Raw genomic sequence first — 21,467 nt, 5'->3', positions numbered from 1 at the left:
ACTTCTTACAAATCCGTTCCGAATATTTCTCCATTTTTCTTTGCAATCGGCAACTACAGTTGACATAGATCAACAAAAATTATTTTTTAAATTTTCAATATAGACCACATAAAAAAGTTGTAAAATGCAACTTTTAGTATTTTTTATATAATTCCGATCAATTGATATTTTTGAAAAAAAATTTGTTCACATTCTGTAGTAAAAACTAATTGCTGTAGCTTCCCAAAAAAGTTCAAATCGTATAGTACAATATTAAAAAAGTTATCGTCTTTTTTAGAACGTCCGAATATTTTTCTGAGTCACTGTACATATTTAGCAACGGGATGTGCTTTTGTATAATAATATTTACCAGGCCACTTTATTTCGTTCGCCACTTCATTCCACGCCTTTTCCGTAATATCCTTCTTTGCATACTCCGATAATGTATGATTATACAAACAAGGATACCTTTCTATCAATTGTACAAACGATGTAATTTCACACATGTTTGCTTTTGTACAAATAGTAGCAAAATTCAACAAGAAACAAACAATAAACAAATAACAATTAACAATAATTAAATATTAACTGAACCAATAAAAACAATGAATAATATGTTGAACAATAATGAAAAATAATTGTATCTATGCAACGCGTAGGTGAAAAAACATCTATAGGTTAATGTAAAACAATGAAAACCCGCTCGTGAAGCGATATCTCGATATTGGTAGCAATCTTCATTCATCATGACGCCTGCCGTACGACAGTGTCGTACGCTAGGCGTACATTGCCGTATATCTACATTCTACATACATATACAGTGAGCCACGAAAGTATTCGAACGCCACTTGAAACATAATAACGTTTTTATAATTGTACCAAACAACCTGATTTTTTATAATCAATTCGAAGCATTGGTTTATGAAATGATATGAAAAAAAGATTTTCCAAAAATTATAATTTACAAGGTTACATGCAAAAATAAAAAAGGCATTTTTAAGAATTTTTTATTTAATATATTTTCAATTTTTATAATTACATTCGACGGAGAAGAAGAAGAACAAGAAAATTCTGGGTGCACCCTTACATTCGCAATAATATTAACTGCCGAATATTTGTGGCTACAAGAGAGTTAGCAGAAGACGATGTTAAATTTCAAGCATTTTACAGAATGCGCAAGACTACGTACAAGAATCTTATCGTTTCAGGTGCGTATTTTTCAATTAATACAGACATTCCACTGCCATGGCACAGCAACCTGTGGTTTTAAAAAATAATTCGCTAAGTAGTCGCGTAAAATTAGCGCAGAAGGTCGCCCAGAAATGTTAATATTTTCCCGTAAATTGGGAATATTTCTACGCGTTGCAGAAGAAACTGTTGGATTATTTGAATTAATTCCGTATGGGAGTCCATCATTTCTTCGAATGTAATTGTGAAGTACACAAGCACATTTTATTATAGAAACTATAGTTTCATATTTACGGCATCGAATAGGAGTCAAAAATACTTGAAATTTTTGCGTTAACATGCCAAATGTGCATTCTATGTTCTTTCTGCCTCGGCTTAACCTGTAATTACAAATCCTTTTTTTGTTATTGAGGCCTCTCTGGGCATACGGTCTCATTAAATTTTTTCGCAAAGGAAAAGCGTTATCGGCAACGAAATAATATGGAAATGGGTTGTTTTCTTCATCATGTGGTAATCGCGACGACATAGGAATATTGATGCCATTTCTTTCCAACCAACGACCTAATGCCGATGTGCGGAATATACCTCCATCGCTATTTCTCCCTGCGAAACCACATTCGATGGATATAAAGCAGCCATCTGCATCACTGCAACCCAATAAAATTACGGAATGATATCCTTTGTAATTAAAGTTTGTGGATCCCGAATTTGGAAATTTCTGAATTCTAATATGCTTTCCATCAATAGCCCCCAAACAATTTGGTAAATTCCACAATTCCGAATATTTTTCTGCAATTCCTTTCCACTTTTCCATACTAGGAATGGGCATATATAAATCTTTTAGGGCAGTCCAGATTGCTTCTGTAGTTTCCGCTACAACTCTCGCTATAGTAGATACTCCTCTTGCAAAGTAGAGTCCCAGTGATACGAAAGTACAACCTGTTGCCAGGTATCTGAAAACGAAATATCTTTGACCTTGTCTTTGTATAGTATAGTATAGTATATAATTTACACTTATCCTGAAACCTGAATTCGAAACTCAGTCCTTTACTTATATTGATAATATTAATAATTTATTATAAACAATTTAATTTTATTTGCCTACCTTAACGTTATCAAAATCCTTTCTTCAGGACTCACACATTCTCGCATATTTGTATTTTGTCTTGCTATGCTTGGCCCCACTATTCGTACAAGATTCTTGTACGTAGCCTTGCGCATTCTGTACAATGCTTGAAATTTAGCATCGTCTTCTGCTAATTCTCTTGCAGCCACAAATATTCTGCAGTTAATATTATTGCGAATGTAAGGGTGCACCCAGAATTTTCTTGTTCTTCTTCTTCTCCGTCGAATATAATTATAAAAAATCACATTCTCCTCGTCGCTCGACATCTTTGTTCGCTTTTCGTAAATAACGTGAAGTTTGCTCTACGCTTCGTGTATAGACGATTGCGGCATCGTACGCTAATCATAATGACGACTGAATGTAGCGACGATTACGCGACGATGACGCTTCGTGGACACGCGTCAATTATTTTACATTGGTTGCAGCACTGAAACGTACAGCAATCGATATTTTGTCGCGTACGCGTCTCTGACGCGACGCATCGTGGACATAGGGCCTAAGGAGTTGTGGAGCCCATAAAACCCTTTTTTTTGTGCCACGCACAGCTAAGAGCCCTGCTCCCTGCTGTGGAGCTGTCAACCCGCTCGAGAGATATGGCCTCACCGGCTCGACGAAAAGAATCGGAGCCGATTCGCCGGAATCGCTCAGATATGAACTGTGCCACTTAAGGGTCGATTCATACCTCACCGGCCCGGCGACCGGACCGGTTTTGCGTGTTCATAGCTTACCGTTCCGGTTTTACGGTAACCTGAGAAGGGTTCGAGATGCTCGAAGAAAGGCCAAGTGCCGAAAATCGTGTCACTTGCTACCCTAACCCCAGGGGTTCCTGGTACCCTTTACTCCCCTCTACACCTCAGGAGATGCCTATGCCAATGCCCACCGGCAAACCGGAAGATTTTCTTCTCAAGAAGAATACTGTGCTAGAAACCGGACGGCACGAAGGCAGAATATAACATTTATTTAAAAAGCTATTACCTAGAACTTTTCAGAGTTCGTTGTGCTAATTAGGTGGAGAATACGTTGTTAAGGAATTTAACTGTACGGTGAAACAATTCGTCAAACAACTCCGGTGGAGGTTCTGAACGTTCTGGTTCGTTCAGTACGTTGCCGTTCTGAAAAACGTTGACGGGGGACGCGCAGAGAAATATATAAAAATAATATTATTTAATAATAAGTAATAATATATACTTATTGAACAGTTACGTGATTTACATATTTAGTATTACAATAATAAATTACATCGTTTCACCATAATTTAACGTGTATAAAAATAATTTTTTCCAGCTTTTCCAACCATTTTGACTTTTGAAATGTGGAAATGCGTTTTCGATTTCATAATGTTACAGCTGACGATAAGCGAATTGAACGACCTACTATATTACGACCTTGAGCCCATAAATAACGCTGAAATAGTTTTTTCCTGACTTTTCGGGCCAAACACTCAACTGTGCGATGGCTTGTTTAATATTGGACCTTGCGACTTGGATGTTGTTTGAAAAGTTGGAACAATCATTTGCAATTGGTCCGAATTGCAGAGAACATACTAAAAGTTGGGTTTCGCAACTTTTTTAGATGGACCCATATTGAAAATTTGGAAAGAACGTTGTGTGGTTCTATATGAATCATATGTATCCTACCTTTGACCTGCCAAAACATTTATGAACATAGGACATTTATGAACATTTCCTTGGGAAATTTTCCTTGAAACTTGGAACGGAGAGAAGTTAACCGTGAATATTTCTTTTCACATCCTGTAGTATACTAATTGTTGTAGCTTCCCAAAAAAGTTCATATCGCATAGTCCAATAGTAACAGAGTTATCGTTTTTTTGAGACGTCCGAATATTATAATGAGAGAAGGAGAGAAACAGCAACATGTGTTTTTCGGGCCATCGTCACCCAGGTCTGTTCTACGGGCTTTCCATCTATAAAAATTGCGGAGAAGCAACTCGATGATCGTTTACTGCACTTACCGCGTGAGCCCAAGTTCGTCCGCTACCTGCCTGTTTTGTATTCTTTCTCTTTTGTCAAGTTTTACCTTTGGCTATCGTTACCAATCGTATTTTACATTAGATAACAGGGTGAGTCACCTAACGTTGGCACCTCAAGTATCTTTGTTGTTTTTAAAGATACGTCCAATGTCTGAAGGACAAAGTTCAATGGTAAAATGGAGCTCATACAATACCAAAAAAATTTTTGTTTTTATGTAATTTTTTTAGAGATATGAACGCCAACTTCATTTTTTTAAATAGAATGTCTTATTTTTTATACCATAGATCGATAGAGTATCAAATTCTGAGTATAAAACTGTTGACCTTCATATGTCCTAAACCTAATGGATAACGAGATAATATCCAAAGAAGAAAGAAAATTTTTTGATAATATCTCGTAAAGTATTAGATTTGGGACATATGGAGGTCAATACATTTTTACTCCGAATTCGATAGTCTATCAATTTACCATACAGAAAGTAGGTACTTCCATTTAAAAAAATCAGGGTGACCTTGAAATGTCCTGTATGCCTCTACCCACGCAGAAAATGTTTGTCACAATATGCCCTCCTCTGTACTTGCACGGTATATATATATATTTTGGTATTGCATGAGCTCCATTTTACCATTGAACTTTGTCCTTCAGACATTGGACGTATCTTTAAAAACAACAAAGATACTTGAGGTGCCAACGTTAGGTGACTCACCCTGTACATCTAATGTAAAATACGATTGGCAACGATGGCCAAAGGTAAAACTTGACAAAAGAGAAAGAATACAAAACAGGCAGATAGCGGACGAACTTGGGCTCACGCGGTAAGTGCAGTAAACGATTGTCGAGTTGCTTCTCCGGAATTTTTATAGATGGGAAGCCCGTAGAACAGGCCTGGGCGACGATAGTCCGAAAAAAACACATGTTGCTGTTTCTCTCCTTCTCTTGCTCGATAAGCTTTCCTTCTCTTGCTCGGTAAGAACGGGAGAATCAGTCCTTTTCAGGGCTACTTTTAACGTAGAAAAACCCCAAATAATAAACGGTTATCCTTACTCGAACAAATTTTCCGTTACGATTGCCACCGTGCCTTGCATAAGCGTTGGAACATAATATGACTATCACGACTGCAGAACTAAAAAACTTTTTCTCTCATATCTTTTGTCATGGTATGTAGACTATGTCTACAATTTTTCATGAAAAAATTGTAACATTTTATCCAAAAATGTTGCAAAAAAAGTTAATTTTTAACATATTTTCCTAACAAATTATTATCTTTTTAATCAGCTTACACGGAAAAATTCGACATTCAAAGACGCACAAATTGGATTTTCACATTTTTATCTAGGGCCAATACTATCGAAGATATTCAATAAAATAGATCTTCCTTCGAGAGCTATTTTTACCCCCTTAACATGAATGTCGGCCGCTATAAAGAAATACGTGTCAAATATTTTTTTGAGTTCTATATCATACCAAAATTTCACTCAATCGGCGTGTTGCAATTGGATAAGCCCCCTTGTAAGTTGTGGATTTTTGTCCGCCAGATTTGCCACTTTGCCTGCGATGGACCTAATGTACATTGCATCGGTTAGCTTTTCTCCGTTCCCAGAAAAGTTTTTTGGCAGATCAGAAGTGTGGGATACATAATTCATGTACAGAAAAATATTCGGACGTTCTAAAAAAGACGATAACTATTTTAATATTGTACTATACGATTTGAACTTGTTTGGTAAGCTAGAGCAATTGGTTTACTACAGTATGTGAAAAAAATTTTTTTCGCAAAAAATAAAACTGATCAGAATTGTAGAAAAAATACTACAAGTTGCGTTTTACAACATCTTTGTGTGGGTCTATATTGACAATTTAACAAAATAACAAAAAAATAGCCTATTAGTTTATAAACATATAAATTACAGATTATGATATGTTTGGTCACTGCTAATACCGATATAGGTTAACTATACATATTAAGGTATGTTAATCGCACAATAGTGTCTGATGACTAAAGATTGATGGCTGATCATTTAAACTAACTAATTATTAATCATAACTAATAAGCAATAACTAACGATTGCTTAGAGTTGTGACTAACTAGTGCCATGTATTTATGACTAACTAATCAAAAAGTTTTAACTGACTTTTTTAAAGTTTTTACTAACAATCAATGAGACTATTAGTCATTTTTAAATATCAGTTGATTTTTGCCCAACTCTGCCGCACAGTAGTGTTTGTAGACACGTTTGCGACTCTTCTCGCCCGGGAAATTCCACCCTCACCCCTGACGTCACTATATACGGGGGTTGCCGGAAATGTATTTAAGGGACTGGGAAACCAGGTTTCCGCACCATTTTTGGCCTAGCGCTTAGAGCAGTTACCACGTTCGCGTTTTTACTCTCGAGACCATGGGTAGTGTCGATCCTGCGATATTGGCAGTCGCTGCCGTTCAAGCGGAGTTGTACCAAATCGCGCTGCAAGTTGTGCTTCAGGAACAAGAGGGTGAAAGAAGAACAAGAAGACGAAGAAGACGTCGCTACAGCGTCCATCCTCTCTGGAGGAGCCGAGATACAGAAGGAGAACTGACCTTATTCCGGCAAATGTCGATGGATTCTGAGGAGAAATTTTACGGATATTTCCGGATGAGTACAGCCTGCTTCGCACAATTGTTAAGTAAAATTGAAGGTCAGCTGGTCAGACGAGAGACGTTCTTTAGACAGCCAATTCGCTCGGAGCAACGATTGGCAGTTTGCTTGCGGTAGGTGATTTTTCCATTCATTTATTGCTATTGGGGGAGTCGACTCCTTTTCCCAGGATTGCAAGGGTGCGGAATTCGCGTTCATATTTCTCGGCAATACAAAAATGAGGTTTTCCAGTAGCCAAAAACGCTAGTTCGATGTTATATCTAGCGAAAAATGTGAACGCGAATTCCGCACTCTTGCAATCTTGGGAAAAGGAGTCCACTCCCTTTAAGGGAAAAACGTATTAGAAAAATACTAGAGAGCCGAGAAATGTACAGTGACATGGATCTTTTGAAGGCTTTAGCACAAAATATATCGCTTTAATTTCATTACTTGATATTTGTGTAATTATTGTGCAATCTTGTTATGTTTTATAATCAATATAAAGTTACTCCAATTAATATTCGGACGCTCCAAACAAGACGATCACATTTTCAATATTGTGCTGTACGATTTGAACCTTTTCGGGAAGCTGGAAGCAAATCGTGAAAATCAGCAATTGTTGCCATCGTTAAACGTTTGTAGCTCATTGGAACATCGACCGATTTTGACGAAATTTTCAGAATATGTATATAATTGACACACATCTACAAAACATACTTTTTAAATCTTCAATGTAGGCCCACATGAAAAAGTTGACTATCAAAGTTGAAAAATGCAACTTTTAGTACATTTCCTACAAATCCGATCGATTGCAATTTTGACAAAATTTCTTTTCACATTCCGCAGTAAACAAATTACTCTAGTTTCCTGAAAAGGTTAAAATCGTACAGCACAATATTAAAAAAGTTATCGTCTTTTTTAGAACGTCCGAATATTAATTCGCGTAACTGTGTTCATATTCGTAGCATTTGTTCCGTTTATTCCAATTTTTTATATGTATTTACACAAATATATTTGAAATTAAATGAAATATTATGTAATAACATAAACAACAATGTTTGCTTTCTAATTACTTTTTTTATTCGTTATAAATTTCGCTGTTCTCACGCTCTTCTTCTTGCTCTAGCTCCTTAGCTATAGCAAGAATTTTTTCTTTCGCTATTCTTTGGCGCTTCGGAGCCAACCGCCCTACGGTCAGCGCAATGTCTTTGTAAAACTGTATTTGCTGACTTTGTTGGTCGGATATTAATTTTTGCATCACTTCGGCCGAATTCTTAATTGCCGCTATTAATTCCGGAAGTGCGCTATTTACGCGTTTTCTCTTATTTGGTTTTCGTCTCTCCTGCTCTTCCTCGGCAGACTCACAATGAGAATCATTGCCATTTTCGGCGGACGTTGTTGTCTCCTGGCTGGTGCTCGTGGAGGCCTCCTCCTGCACCAAGCTATCGGGGAGGCTGGACACCGTCCTCCTTTCCTGCATGAACGGGATCAGGAACTCCATCATCCTCCCATATTTATAGGGTCTGACTGTCGTCTCGTCTGCTCCCTGCCCGCTCCTTGTCGCATTTTCTCGGCCGCGGAATTTTCTGAATAAGTCCCGCATGTTGGACCACCTTTTTTTGCATTCTGCAACTGCAAACGGAAAGATTTCATAATTAATGATTTATGTTTGATTCCAAATGTTAAGGATGTTCTGGAGGTATATAAAAACGCAACAAAATTTTTGAAAATTAGACAAGATATAATTCATACTAAATTAATGCAATTACCAAAGTTTGGGTTCGATTCACGGCACCGTTTAAGAATTATAGCATCTTAAAGTTTGCACATTTTAACACGCCTTCTTATGGTGAATTCATAAAATTCTGGTAAAATTATTCGCAAAAGTCACTTACAATTTTTTATAATATGAAGACAGTTTGATTAAAAAATAAATATAACATGTAATTCACTAATGAAACTAAAGCTTTTTAGATTAATCTATTTTTTTAATGCAAAATATACTCATGAATGGCTTTCATTATTTTAGATACCTAGCAACGGGGGATTCGTTGAAAAGTATTAGTTATAGTTTTCGTATGGGCCATTCGACGGTCCACCAGATTGTGAGAGAGACCTGCACAGTAATCGTAAACACGCTACTGGAGGAAACCATGCCGATTCCCAGCAGGCAGAAATGGGAGGAGATTAAACAGCAATTTTGGGAGAGATGCAAATTCCCCAATTGCTTGGGGGCCATAGATGGGAAGCACGTCACCATCCAGGCACCACCAAATTCGGGATCGTTATATTATAACTACAAAAAAACATTTTCAACGGTGCTGCTGGCCCTGACGGACGCCGATGCGATACCGGGTCTTTTGGAAGAAACAGCGATGGAGGGATATTTTCCTAATCAAAGCTGTGTAAAGCAATTGAAAATGGCAGGATGCAGTTGTTGCCCGACGCAAATTTGCCGGGTACATCTATCAGCATGCCTTGCGTGTTTGTGGGAGACGAGGCTTTCCCGCTTAAACGATATCTATTAAGGCCATATCCGGGAAGTCAGGCAGATGGCAATGCAAAATTGACAAATTTTAATACGCTACTTTCCACCGCGAGGCGCAACGTGGAAAGCACATTTGGCATTTTATGCCAAAGATTCCGGATTTTTAATAGGCGGATACAGGCGCTGCCCGAGAATGTAGACTACATGGTACTAACGGCGTGTATACTACATAATATTATTCAGGCGTATGGGAGATCTGCACCTGTATCGGCCGGCCGGGAGGAACACGCGGAGGGTGCGAGGTGGCACTCATTGAACCGCCAAGGAGGCAATTCCAATAGGGAAAACTTCGACATCAGGGACGCCTTCAGCGACTTCCTTTTCGCATCCAGGGACACCGTGTAGGTGTCCAATATCTCACGTGAGTTAGATATTTTATACACACCATTTCTATATAGTTACTCGAATTAATATTCGGACGCGGCAACCATCCACTTTGAAGGGGCGAAAACAACCCTCAAAGTTCACTTCAATGTAACGTCGGGTGTGTAATCTTTGATCCGAAACAGGGGGAACGTGTTGTAGGAATTTTTTTTACCGTTACTTTTTTCACACCTCGAACATCTCGAAGATATCAAGAAATCCTTTAAGAATCGTTCACAGATCACTACTGACAATGACATATTCTAATTGGAACGAAATTCGAAATTGAAATACAAAAAAGTACTATGACTCCGTGTGGAATGACTATCAGGAATGTTATAAACTAAGTTATTAAAATACAGTGAATACTGACCTGGCATGTCCAGCTCCTCCGCGATCTCCCTCCTCGAGATGTTCTTATACTTCGCGTCCATGTATTTTGGGTGCTGCAGGTTATACAAGAACTCGCGAATCCGTACGGCCTCTATCAGTTTTTCGTTCTGCATGCTGGATCTGTGTGCACTGGTCGGTCAACAGTCAAAACTAGAAAGATTCCTGTGGCGACCCTTCGTTAAAGAAGTAACCTCGCAATTAGCCTTTGCGTGGGGATAGGGACCGTCATCCGAAATATTCTTAGGGTGGGGGACGCGGTTGACAGTAGGCCCTGCGACTGACTTACCTGAACCGGGGCGCAATTGCAATTTTTTCAAAAATCTTTCTTCCATGTCATTTGGTAGATCAATTCTTCTAGCATTTCAAAGCAGATCACAGTTCGTTTGGTCCGATTATTGAAAAGTACGAATTAGATGATAAATTTTCAGCTTGTACTGTGAGCTCAACCCTTTGCACTCGAAACTATTTTAACACGAAAACTAAACATTTCTTTTGACCTAATAATATTTTCATTCTGATGCAATGCACTCATGCAATACTCAAATGTTTAGCAATTTATTTGATATAAAATATTTTAATAACGTTACAATTATTTCACAGATCCGATACAGCACACAGGAGTGGTGTCTCCGAGTTGCCGCTCAACTGCTAAGGGTTAAGACTGCCACGCGTGTTGTTAGTTGCTCTCAAGTATTTACATGCTGTTAATTTTAAGGTTACAATTTTAAAATGTAATAAATTTAACAATAAATATTGTCCGTTAAATATGACTTTCTGATCTGCATATGCTATTCCTGTAAACTGTAAATCCCTATAAACTGTTAATGTTAAGGTTACAATTTTAAAATGTAATAAATGGAACAATAAATATTGTCCGTTAAATATGACTTTCTGATCTGCATATGCTATTTCTACGCCAGTTAGTCGACTAACTTTTAACATATTTAATTGTTACCACTGAACCATTAGTATTTTGCTGATTGTTATACACCAAAAGTTTGTACATTGACTTGGATGTATAGATTTAATTTTGAATTTCGCTTTGATTGAACCTAGTTGTAGTTTTAATCAAATTAATATTAGTGAGAGTAGCAAATCAACAAATCCCGGTTGCGGGGTTAGTCGACTCAACAGAGTTTCTTTCAAGTGATTAAGAAAAAATAATAGTATTAACAATACTTACCTTTTTATTCGTTCATACATATCTACTGTAGTGAATCAGATGATGATTTGTAGGCAAAATTAAATAAAATTAGGCTTACAAATCATCATCCGAGTCATAGTTAATACGTACACACATCTAATGCATTTTTCGTGAGCCATTTGCTGCAACGTGTGCACTGCACTCCGTTTTCACCACAAACGCTATCAGTGTAAGATTCATTTCAGATCAAGCACATTCTGAATCATTCTCTGATTCTGAGGGCCAGATGCATTAACCTCGATGCGCACCGGATAAAATAAAATACCTCAAATTGTAGTCAATATATCATACTTTCATAAACTAATCATGAAAAAATATCAAGCAATACCTAATGGACAAAAAATCGATATTTTTTATATAAAAATAATTATTTATTTGTTTCTGGATTTTTTATTCTTATTAGTATCACACGCAAGTTTCGGCCACGACAACACATTACATGGTGATCTAGTCATTCTTCAGTTTCAATATTGCGGATAGCAGCATCGTCTACTTAATAGTATTAAAATTAGAATGGATTAGTCGATTAACCCCATTAGTCAACTAGCCCCCTGTATCTCCTAGCGTTTCTCTCCAGTCCTCATTCCTCTTCCAAATTCTCAAGTACTAATCTGCTAAGTAAACACCTCATTTGTTTAAAATATTCGACAAATGAATAGCGAAAAAAATCATGTGTTTTCAACTAAAATAACTTGAAGCTCTGCAAGCATCATCTTTATTGATTTGTTAGTGCAGCTGTTATAATACAATGAAAAAAGGTTGACAATTCACTTTGCAGGTATGTAGAAACAGCGGACATTTATGACAGGGACGACTGAAAATACTACTTTTTAAATTTCTCGGATGTAGCATTTTTATTTCGCCGGACTAGTCGGTACCTACACAAATTACTTTACAGTAAACACGTGTTGTCCAGATGTGTCGACTTCCAGCTCTGTAATATATGTATATACCTGTCATAAACCTTTCAATAGAGGTTCCCCCGGGAACGACACCTAAACAGATTGTGCCTATCATAAAGTCGCCCTATCCCCACCACAACCGCGCTCATGGTCCCAATGTTTTGACTTGGACGTTGTACGCTACATAGTATGTGTGGCCGCTGTAGCCAATATTTATGGAACGAGACCTGCCTCCTCCACTCTGACCCAATCGGCCGTGCATTCGAACCTAGACACGCCACCGTACTCCTGCAGGGGAAGGCTTCTTCTCAGGCTCGCATCAATACAATGTCACCAGTTCGAACCCATACGAGATGGCGTCTTGCCACCCCCTACAATCGCGTAGCAGTGGGCGGTAACAGTTTATAATATCTTAACCCACTGTGCTCTCTCTCTGTTCCCCTATCGCTCGTACGGGGCAGTGTATTGGACTGCTCGGAACATAAACAAATATCGCCTTTTCGGGCAACGTTGCAATCTATTGTTACGATTTCTGAGTTGGTACATTATAATTTGGTATGGCGAAGTCCCATCCAGCATGTGTTGGCCATGTGTTTTCCTTCTCGTTTTCGTCGAACGGTGGTCATAAAGTAATTCATACTCATCAAAGAAACAAATTTTTACGCTAACCTTATTTTTAGAATAAACCAGTGCCTGACTTTCCCTGTCATAAAATTTATGGGCTTAAGCCTTAAGCTAACGGACAAACGGTACAATACCTTTTACCGTCATTATTGCCACCTGCAGTATACCTTGCCGAGTGGAAATCTTACGAGATTAAAAAACAAAGTACTTTGCACTGTGGATGGAATTAACCTGTACTGCACACTCGGAGTGTGCGACACCCCACAACGATTTAGGATCTTTTTTCGCTTTTCTAATCATATTACGTTTGGCACGAACGTCAAGTAGTTTTGGACGACCATTCTTAGTAATCGATTCAATTCTATCCTCACGATTATATCTTCGTTTGATGTCCGCTACAGTACTACAGTACATACTCTTACTACATTGTAATAATATACCGATTTCTCGATATGATTTCCCTTCCTCGCGATTGTAAATAACAAGGTGACGTACATCAAACGATGTATTTTTAGCATCACGTGGCATTTTCACAACTAAATACGTGCGATACGAACGACGTTTGAAATGAAACTAACTTTGGCACGAAGGCAGAATATAACATACTGTATTTATTTAAAAAGCTATTACCTAGAACTTTTCAGAGTATGTCGTGTTAATTAGGTGGAGAATACGTTGTTAAGGAATTTAAACGTAATAACAATTTATTACTATGCTAACGAAAAAAAAGAATATCATCTGACAAACTGTACAGTGAAACAATTCGTCAAACATCTCAGGTAAACACAGCGGAGGTCTGAACGTTTTTGAAATTTCTCGGATATAGATATGTAGCATTTTTATATTTATCTTTCGCCGGAGAAGTCGGGTGCCTACAAATTACTTGACAGTCAACAAGTGTTGTCCGAGAAACTGTCGACTTCCAGCTCAATAGTAATGACCAGTCGTAAACATCTCCTCCATCGAGAACAGCACCGGGAACGACACCTAAACAGATCGCGCCTATCATAAAGTCGCCCCCTCCCCACCACAACCGCGCTCGTAGTCCCAATGTTTTGACTTGGACGTTGTACGCTACATAGTATGTGTGGCCGCTGTAGCCAATATTTATGGAACGAGACCTGCCTCCTCCACTCTGACCCAATCGGCCGCGCATTCGAACCTAGACACGCCACCGTACTCCTGCCTGGGAAGGCTTCTTCTCAGGCTCGCATCAATACAATGTCACCAGTTCGGACCCATACGTGATGGCGTCTTGCCACCCCCTACAATCGCGTAGTAGAGGGCGGTAACGCTGTTCCCCTATCGCTCGTACGGGGCAATGTATTCGACTACTCGCGTTGGACATAAACAAATGGAAACTGTTTGCTCACTACGTGAAAGGTGTAATTTTAAGACAAACGCTGTCGACCCTTATTTCAGAATATCTAAAGAATATTCAGCAAGTTTATGGGCTCGAAGTCACAAACAATTCAAACCTAACAGCTGTTTGTAGTTACTGGAGTGTTTCACGTCTCATGTGTGCCGTATGAAATTTTTAGGTGCTGTGTACAGAGTTGCAGAGTAGGTACATAGTAGGCGAAATGACACTATTGGTTTCCCTAAAATGAATATTTTATTATTTTCCGGTGTATCTGAAATAATTTTTGTATATTAGGTTCGAAGAAAAGTTCTGTCGCATTTCAATGCTAATTAGTCATTGGGATACGGGAATTACCTGACAGGTTACCTGAAAGATGGCAACAAGTTGTTACAAATAATGTGAAAAACGGAATTTCGAAGAGAAAGAATCTTAGAATACAACTATATTTTTTAACATTTTTTCACACTTGAACCGGTGGAAACGTTTGCAGAACAAAGATATGTCTAATATTGTTCCTAATAATGATTTTAAATCATTATTTATTAATAAGAATTCACCAAGTGGCAGGAACGTTTCCTATTCCCATGATGTTGTAAAGGAGAACTACCGATAGTTTATCTAAGGAGTTGTGGAGCCCATAAAAACCTTTTTTTTGTGCCACGCACAGCTAAGAGCCCTGCTCCCTGCTGTGGAGCTGTCAACCCGCTCGAGAGATATGGCCTCACCGGCTCGACGAAAAGAATCGGAGCCGCTGTGTTTTTGATAGTGATATTTAAACTAATCACTAGACTGCGAATGTTTATGCAAAATGAATGTTGGCTGCCGCTATTACAAGGGACAGGAGCCAGACAGATATTTGATTCTTACTGTGATCATTTTAAGAATTTGAAAATAATACATTGGTGTTTTGAAATTATTTAAATCTCTCTACTGTCTTAAAATGCACCTACTCATGTTTGCTACAAACGCATGAAATCCGCAGTCTAGTGATTGCATTACCTGATTGTTGCGATTTGTGCAGCAGTACAAGGGACATGGCAATTATTATTAGTGCATAACTATGTGTTGACAAATGTGAACAGTGATTGTGAGTGTGGAAAAATTTTGAGGCATCTGTGTGAAATAAACATACGAATTATTTATCGATTCGAAAGTGAAAGTGAAATTCTGGATCGTCGACTTGACCGCGCATCCCTTAGGCCTTCTACCACCGGCTGTGCAGTTCGTCGACCTGGCCGTACGTCCCTTGGCTTTCGGTACTGCCGTGTACCTGAAGACATCTGTGCAGTTCGTCACCGAATGACCCAGTGACACACATTTCGAAGCAGCAAATGGATTTACGGCTGAATACGTGAGGTTTTAGTTCAATCAGTTTCTGCTTCTTCTCTTTTTTTACGATTATCTCGTAAACTAAAGCCGATCGCCAAAAAGTCTAAAGAGAAATGTTGTTCAGAATCATGGTCTTGACAACGTATCCAAAGCTCATCGAAATCGGAGAGGATTCACATTATCGAGAAACTCTTGTTCGTTGCGATGTCACGGCGTACCACCGACACTCGCTTGCCGGCGTGGCGCGTCGCGGCGTGCCAGGGCGCGCTCTGATTGGTCCGTGTTTTTCATTAATAACACCTAAACAAAGCCGCAGTTGACATTGGTGCAAAGGAAAATATCTCTTAGAATGGTCTCAGGAACCACCCCCTTTCGGGATTTTCACGAATTTTGGGACACCCTGTATAAAAGAGAAATGCGTACCAGATTTGATTTATTGATACCTAAGGTTAGAAGTGAGGTAGAGAATAAGCAATTTGAGCAAAAAAAATTTATGAATGGAAATAGAAAATTCGATGTTAACATAGGGGAAAAGGTGTTTGTGAAAGATCATAGATCAAATCCGAAATTAAGGTCAGAAGCTCAAATAGTAAAACGTAATTCACCGTCCACATATACAGTTAAAAAAGACGAAACAATGGCAAAGAAACACGCTAATCAAATTGTGAAAACTAAGATAGGTAGCAAAATGGAAAAGGAGGAGAGTGTCAGTAAAGATAATCTGGGAGGTGAAAGAAAAAAAAAATAAAGCCGCAGAAAATGAAGTGATGACAAGAAGGTCGGCGAGGCTGAAAAGCAAAAAGTAATGGTGGTCGAGTAAAGCCAAAACCGATTATAAGGTTAAATTTCGTCATGCGCATAGGCTTAGGTTTAACAAGGGGGGAAATTGTGATATCCTGTAGCTGGTAAAATCAGGGAAGTGTGTGTGAGGAAGAAGATGTGTGTGTGCGAGTGACAGGTGGGGATAGAGTACGAGCGAGAGTGAGGTGTGCGCGACAGCAGGGGCGCAGATGTATCGAATGATATGGATGAGAGTACACGTGCGCAATACTGTTATACCTAACTACAATTATATGTGCGAGATTGAGGGTTTATAATAAAGAACTTGTTATACGACGACTATTAATGGTGCTGCAACTATCGGTATCAGAACCCAGATACCAGAACCCAGGTTACAACAGCTATCATAAGCCAATTTATGCAATCCTCGATAAGAAGGTTGTCAAATATAAAAAAGAAGAGAATGTAGAGAAAACAGATGTATCAATCGCAAATCGACAAATGAATCCTGAACTTTATACACTTTTTGATGAATGTTTAATGATCTCGGACCAGCATATCGAGCAAAATAATCATGAATATGCAGTGTCTGCAGACTGTTTCCTCAATAAGGGTTATAACTATGCTTTAGATACAGCCGAATGTAAAGAAGTCATAAAACCTGATTGTTATTTTACAAGATAAACATATTAATTTATTTCATGAAATTATGAGCAGAAATCTAAACGAGCGTGGAGTATACAGTTTTGCTCAAGATACTGGTTATGTTCGAGCTTTTTTAAGTAATTTACAAGAGATCCCAGAACATGAGACGAATATTCAAATAATATACACTGGTGAAATTGGAAAAAAGGTAGTAGGACATTGGATTTGCACAAGATCTGATGGTAACGGAAATGTACACATTTATGATAGTTTTAATGCTAATCATGTGAACCATGATGTAATAGATTATTTGAATGCCCTTTATAAATATAATAAGAAATATATATTTCACAGAGTGCAATATCAAAACAATGAGTTTGATTGTGGAGCATTTGCAATTTATTTTGCAACATATAATCATCTTAAAACGTTCACTAAATGTAATAATGTAGTATTGTATGTAATACTGTATGTATAAATGTATGTAATGTAATAATGATAATAATGTACTGCAACTAACGAATCGGGAAGTTCTTTGTGTGGCTCGTGGAGAGTCACACACAAAAAAAAAGAAACCATTAATAGCTGTATGCCCCACTAGCAATGCGTACCACTAATCCTCTCGCAAGAGCAGTCCTACCCGCGAGCTCGCGAAGCGAGCGAGCAACAATAACCAGCTGGTTTTTTTTTTTTAGGAACACGTAATGAGTTATCCGATCACGCAGGATCTATTAAACGTACCATCGCGCGTATCGCCACGCCTATCACCTCGCCTAACGCCGCCCGTACCGTCGCGCGTATCGTACCTAACAGTACGAGTTACGCCGGACGCAACAGCGCGAGTTACGCCGCGCGCATCAGCACGAGTTACGCCGGACGCAACAGCGCGAGTTACACCGCGCGCATCAGCACGAGTTACGCCGGACGCAACAGCGCGAGTTACGCCGCGCGCATCAGCACGAGTTACGCCGGGCGCAACAGCGCGAGTTACGCCGCGCGCATCAGCGCGAGTTACGCCGGGCGCAACAGCGCGAGTTACGCCGCGCGCAACAGCGCGAGTTACGCCGCGCGCATCAGCGCGAGTTACGCCGGGCGCAACAGCGCGACTTACGCCGGGTGCAACAGCAGCGAGAGTTACGCCGGGCGCAACAGCGCGACTTACGCCGGGCGCAACAGCAGCGCAAGTTACGCCGCGCGCATCAGCGCGAGTTACACCGGGTGCAACAGCGCGACTTACGCCGTGCGCATCAGCGCCAGTTACGCCGTGCCCAACATCGCGAGTTACGCCGCGCACACGTGCGAAACCTGGAAGGAAACCTGCGTGGACAGATGACCTAATGATCGAAGCACTCGTCGCTAGAAAGTAATATACCATATTTTAAATTAAAATCCAGGAAGGAAACGGCTTTTGTACTTATGCGTACCGTTTCCGTGTTTCAGGAATGGTACATCGATCCGAGAAGCTAGTCGCCGCTTCAAAATACCATATACGACACTAAATAAGCGATTCCACAGAAACAAATAGTAATTATTTATTTATTTATTTATTTATTTATTTATAAGACGTATTTTAATTTCGATATTTATATTTATTTATTTATTATTTATAAGACGTATTTTAATTTCGATATTTATATTTATTTATTTGTTTTAATTATTTATTTATTATTTAATTGTTTTTATCGATCGACAATTTTTTAAAAATATATTTTATACATTGACTCAAAAATTAATTAATTTTTTCTTATTAATTGATCCTTCATTAAAAAGAGATTCAATCTTTTTTTAATATTCGAATATACATACAATATTTATTTTATATTAAGTAAAAAATATTTCTTTTTGAATATTCAGGAAATATATATTGACTAGAAAATAACTAGAATCTCACTAGAAAAATGGCTCGAAACATGGGGTTGCACGCTGTCGCTTAATGTCCTTATACGAGCAAATTTTGGGCTGGGTGAGGGCTCATTCGAAAGAGGAAGGTTCATCACACCCCGCTCTTTCATGAGGTTGTAACGGTTCTGCTTCCGACGGGAAAGTCGTCGCGGCGTCGTATCCTCTCGTGCTGGAATAACTCGTCGAGCCGGGTTCGTCTACCGGCGAGAGAATCGATTGAAGCTGAAAATGGACGAGGTGCGCGGGACGTGAAATAACGACAACGTTTATGTGTATTTTACGGGCCTCACTGCTCGTACATTCGCGGAACTGTGTGTCTCATGAACGGTCTTACTGATCCGGGATTCTAGGGACGATCTTTGCGTGATCGTTCATCGCGACGCGACGTGTGTTCGTGGACCTGGTGCTTGTACCGGCGACTGGGTTCAGACAGGAGTGGTCGGGAAACCCTGCCACGAGTCGGGAAATTCTCCGTGGCGGTTCTACGGTAAATGAAGAGGAAGCTGCCCCTTCATTTAGACGTCTCCGGTAGCTGTCGGAGTTCTCGGGATGCTGCCCGAGAGGTTTGCTCAGGATGCTGCCTGAACGGCAGAGAGGGACGCTGCCCTCTCTGTTTGGCGTGTCTGCTGTCACGTCGGTGGGAACTAGGTTAGGTAGGAAGGTGTTCCTGGGATGCTGCCCAGGCTGGAAAATAGGCCCGTGCCTCGTTTGCATCGCCTTTTATAGGCGGATGTTGGTGGTGGGGGAATGGTGCGGGGTCAACGGATGTGTGACGTCGAGTTTCCGTATCCGTTAAGATGGCCGAACCTCGACGTCCGTTTCCCGCCGAATGTGTCTCGGAGCGCGGAATCGTACGTAGTGACGCGGTGTGTGGACAACGCGTTCGGTAATCCTCGGCGTCGGTCGGCTGTGTTCGGCGCGTGTCTAATAGTAACAGGCCTGCACCGTACAGGTCTGTTACAAGGTTAACGAGATTATGTTTATATCTAATGATATGAGGGCCCAAAGTAGAGTAAAAATCTGGGGAAAAAACCAGCAGATTTGAATGCATTTTTCTGTCTCCAAAAGACTTTTCGACTTATATGATGACCAGAGCGGGCTGTGATGAACCTTCCTCTTTAGAATGAGCCCTCACAGAGCCCAAACTTTGCTCAAATAAGGACAAAAACCGACAGCGCGCAGACCCACTTTTTCGATCGAAAATCTAGTAAGATTCTAGTTATTTGCTAGATATCGAATCGTCTCGGTTGCGGCGGCCGCCCCAAGGATTCTGGATCCGGGTCGGTGACACCCCCGTCGAGGTCGGACCTACGATTAACCCTTTGCACTCGGAGCTATTTTAACTGCAAAATTAAACTTTCTGTAACATTTTGTAGATATGAAATTGGTATAGTACCTCATACAATAACTAAATGTTTAATAATAGATTAGATACCGATATATTTAATAGTGTAAACAATATTTTGAATACTGGTACAGCAATTTTTAGTGGTGCCTCAGAGGGGACAACCGAGTGCAAAGGGTTAAATATCTGGGCCTGATCATCAACGGCCGCTGGCGTTTCGAAGTTCGAAGATCACTTCGAACTCCTGGCCCCCCGACTCGAGAGGACAGCGGCCGGCGCGACGCGGCGCTTGTAGTGAAACCCTCCCCGTGCCAACTAATGCCCCCCCCCCTCACGGGGGGTCGGGTGTCCCTTTGGCGATGCGGGGGGTTCGCCCCTCACGCCGCTCCGCGTGCCCATTTAAAAAATAATTGTTTATTGGCAGATTTTGTAAATTTTAGGATTAAAATTGAGTAGATGTTCTAGGCGGGTTCTAAGCCACTTTTCACTTCACGGGAGAGCGGTACCGCCACTTCACGGGAGAGCGGTACCGCCGAGCGGTATTGCACGAGCATATATTACGTCATATTTTTAATGGAATTATTGCATCATGTTTTTGGGGGAGGGGGAGGGGGGGAAATACAGCCCATATCTTGAAAGATGGGGGAGGGGGGGGGCAGTTTCCAGGTATTGCATTCGAGACCAGTTTCCAGGTATTACGAACGTGTCCGAACGTGTTTATGTTTTCACGTCTCTACATGCAAGACTGTTTATGTCAGTCATCGCCATCTAGCTATCGTAAAACATTCATTTGAACGGAGTTCAATGAACGTCTTGTTTAATTTCATAAATATATACAACGGTCCCCTCTGAAAGATTTATGTAAGAGGGCCAGTCAATAATTTTTCTCAACATCGATTTGTCGAGGACCAACGGTTTTTCTCACGTGTGGAGATTTCGATGAACGTCTAATCTCGCGAGTTCGTCTTGTTTACTTTCGTACAACGGTCCCCTCTTATCGATGTAGTGCAAGAGGACCGTGTCGCTGTTTCCGTCTGTCATCGCCATACAGCCAGCCGTCGTAAACATTCATTAAGAGTAACATTTACAATAATTTTCATCCATCTTTTTTATCGTAGTTGGGGTGGGGATGGTAAGAATAAAAGAACAGGGTGCGATGGAACGCGAAGTCTTCGT

General features: G+C 39.9%; 1 protein-coding gene across 1 annotated transcript in view; it reads left to right on the top strand.

The window, feature by feature from the left end:
• The window catches only part of LOC143218346 (galactoside alpha-(1,2)-fucosyltransferase 1-like), an 85,992-nt gene that overhangs the window by 47,275 nt on the left and 17,250 nt on the right, over nt 1–21,467 (top strand). Inside the window, 1 exon segment of the mRNA XM_076443477.1 lies at nt 21,370–21,405. Coding sequence (XP_076299592.1) covers nt 21,370–21,405 — 36 coding nt within the window.

Source organism: Lasioglossum baleicum, chromosome 19 (genome assembly GCF_051020765.1).
Source record: "Lasioglossum baleicum chromosome 19, iyLasBale1, whole genome shotgun sequence".
NCBI classification, from domain to species: Eukaryota; Metazoa; Arthropoda; class Insecta; order Hymenoptera; family Halictidae; genus Lasioglossum; species Lasioglossum baleicum.
The sequence above is the reverse complement of the archived record's forward strand: the minus strand, read 5'-3'. Positions and strand labels throughout refer to the sequence as shown.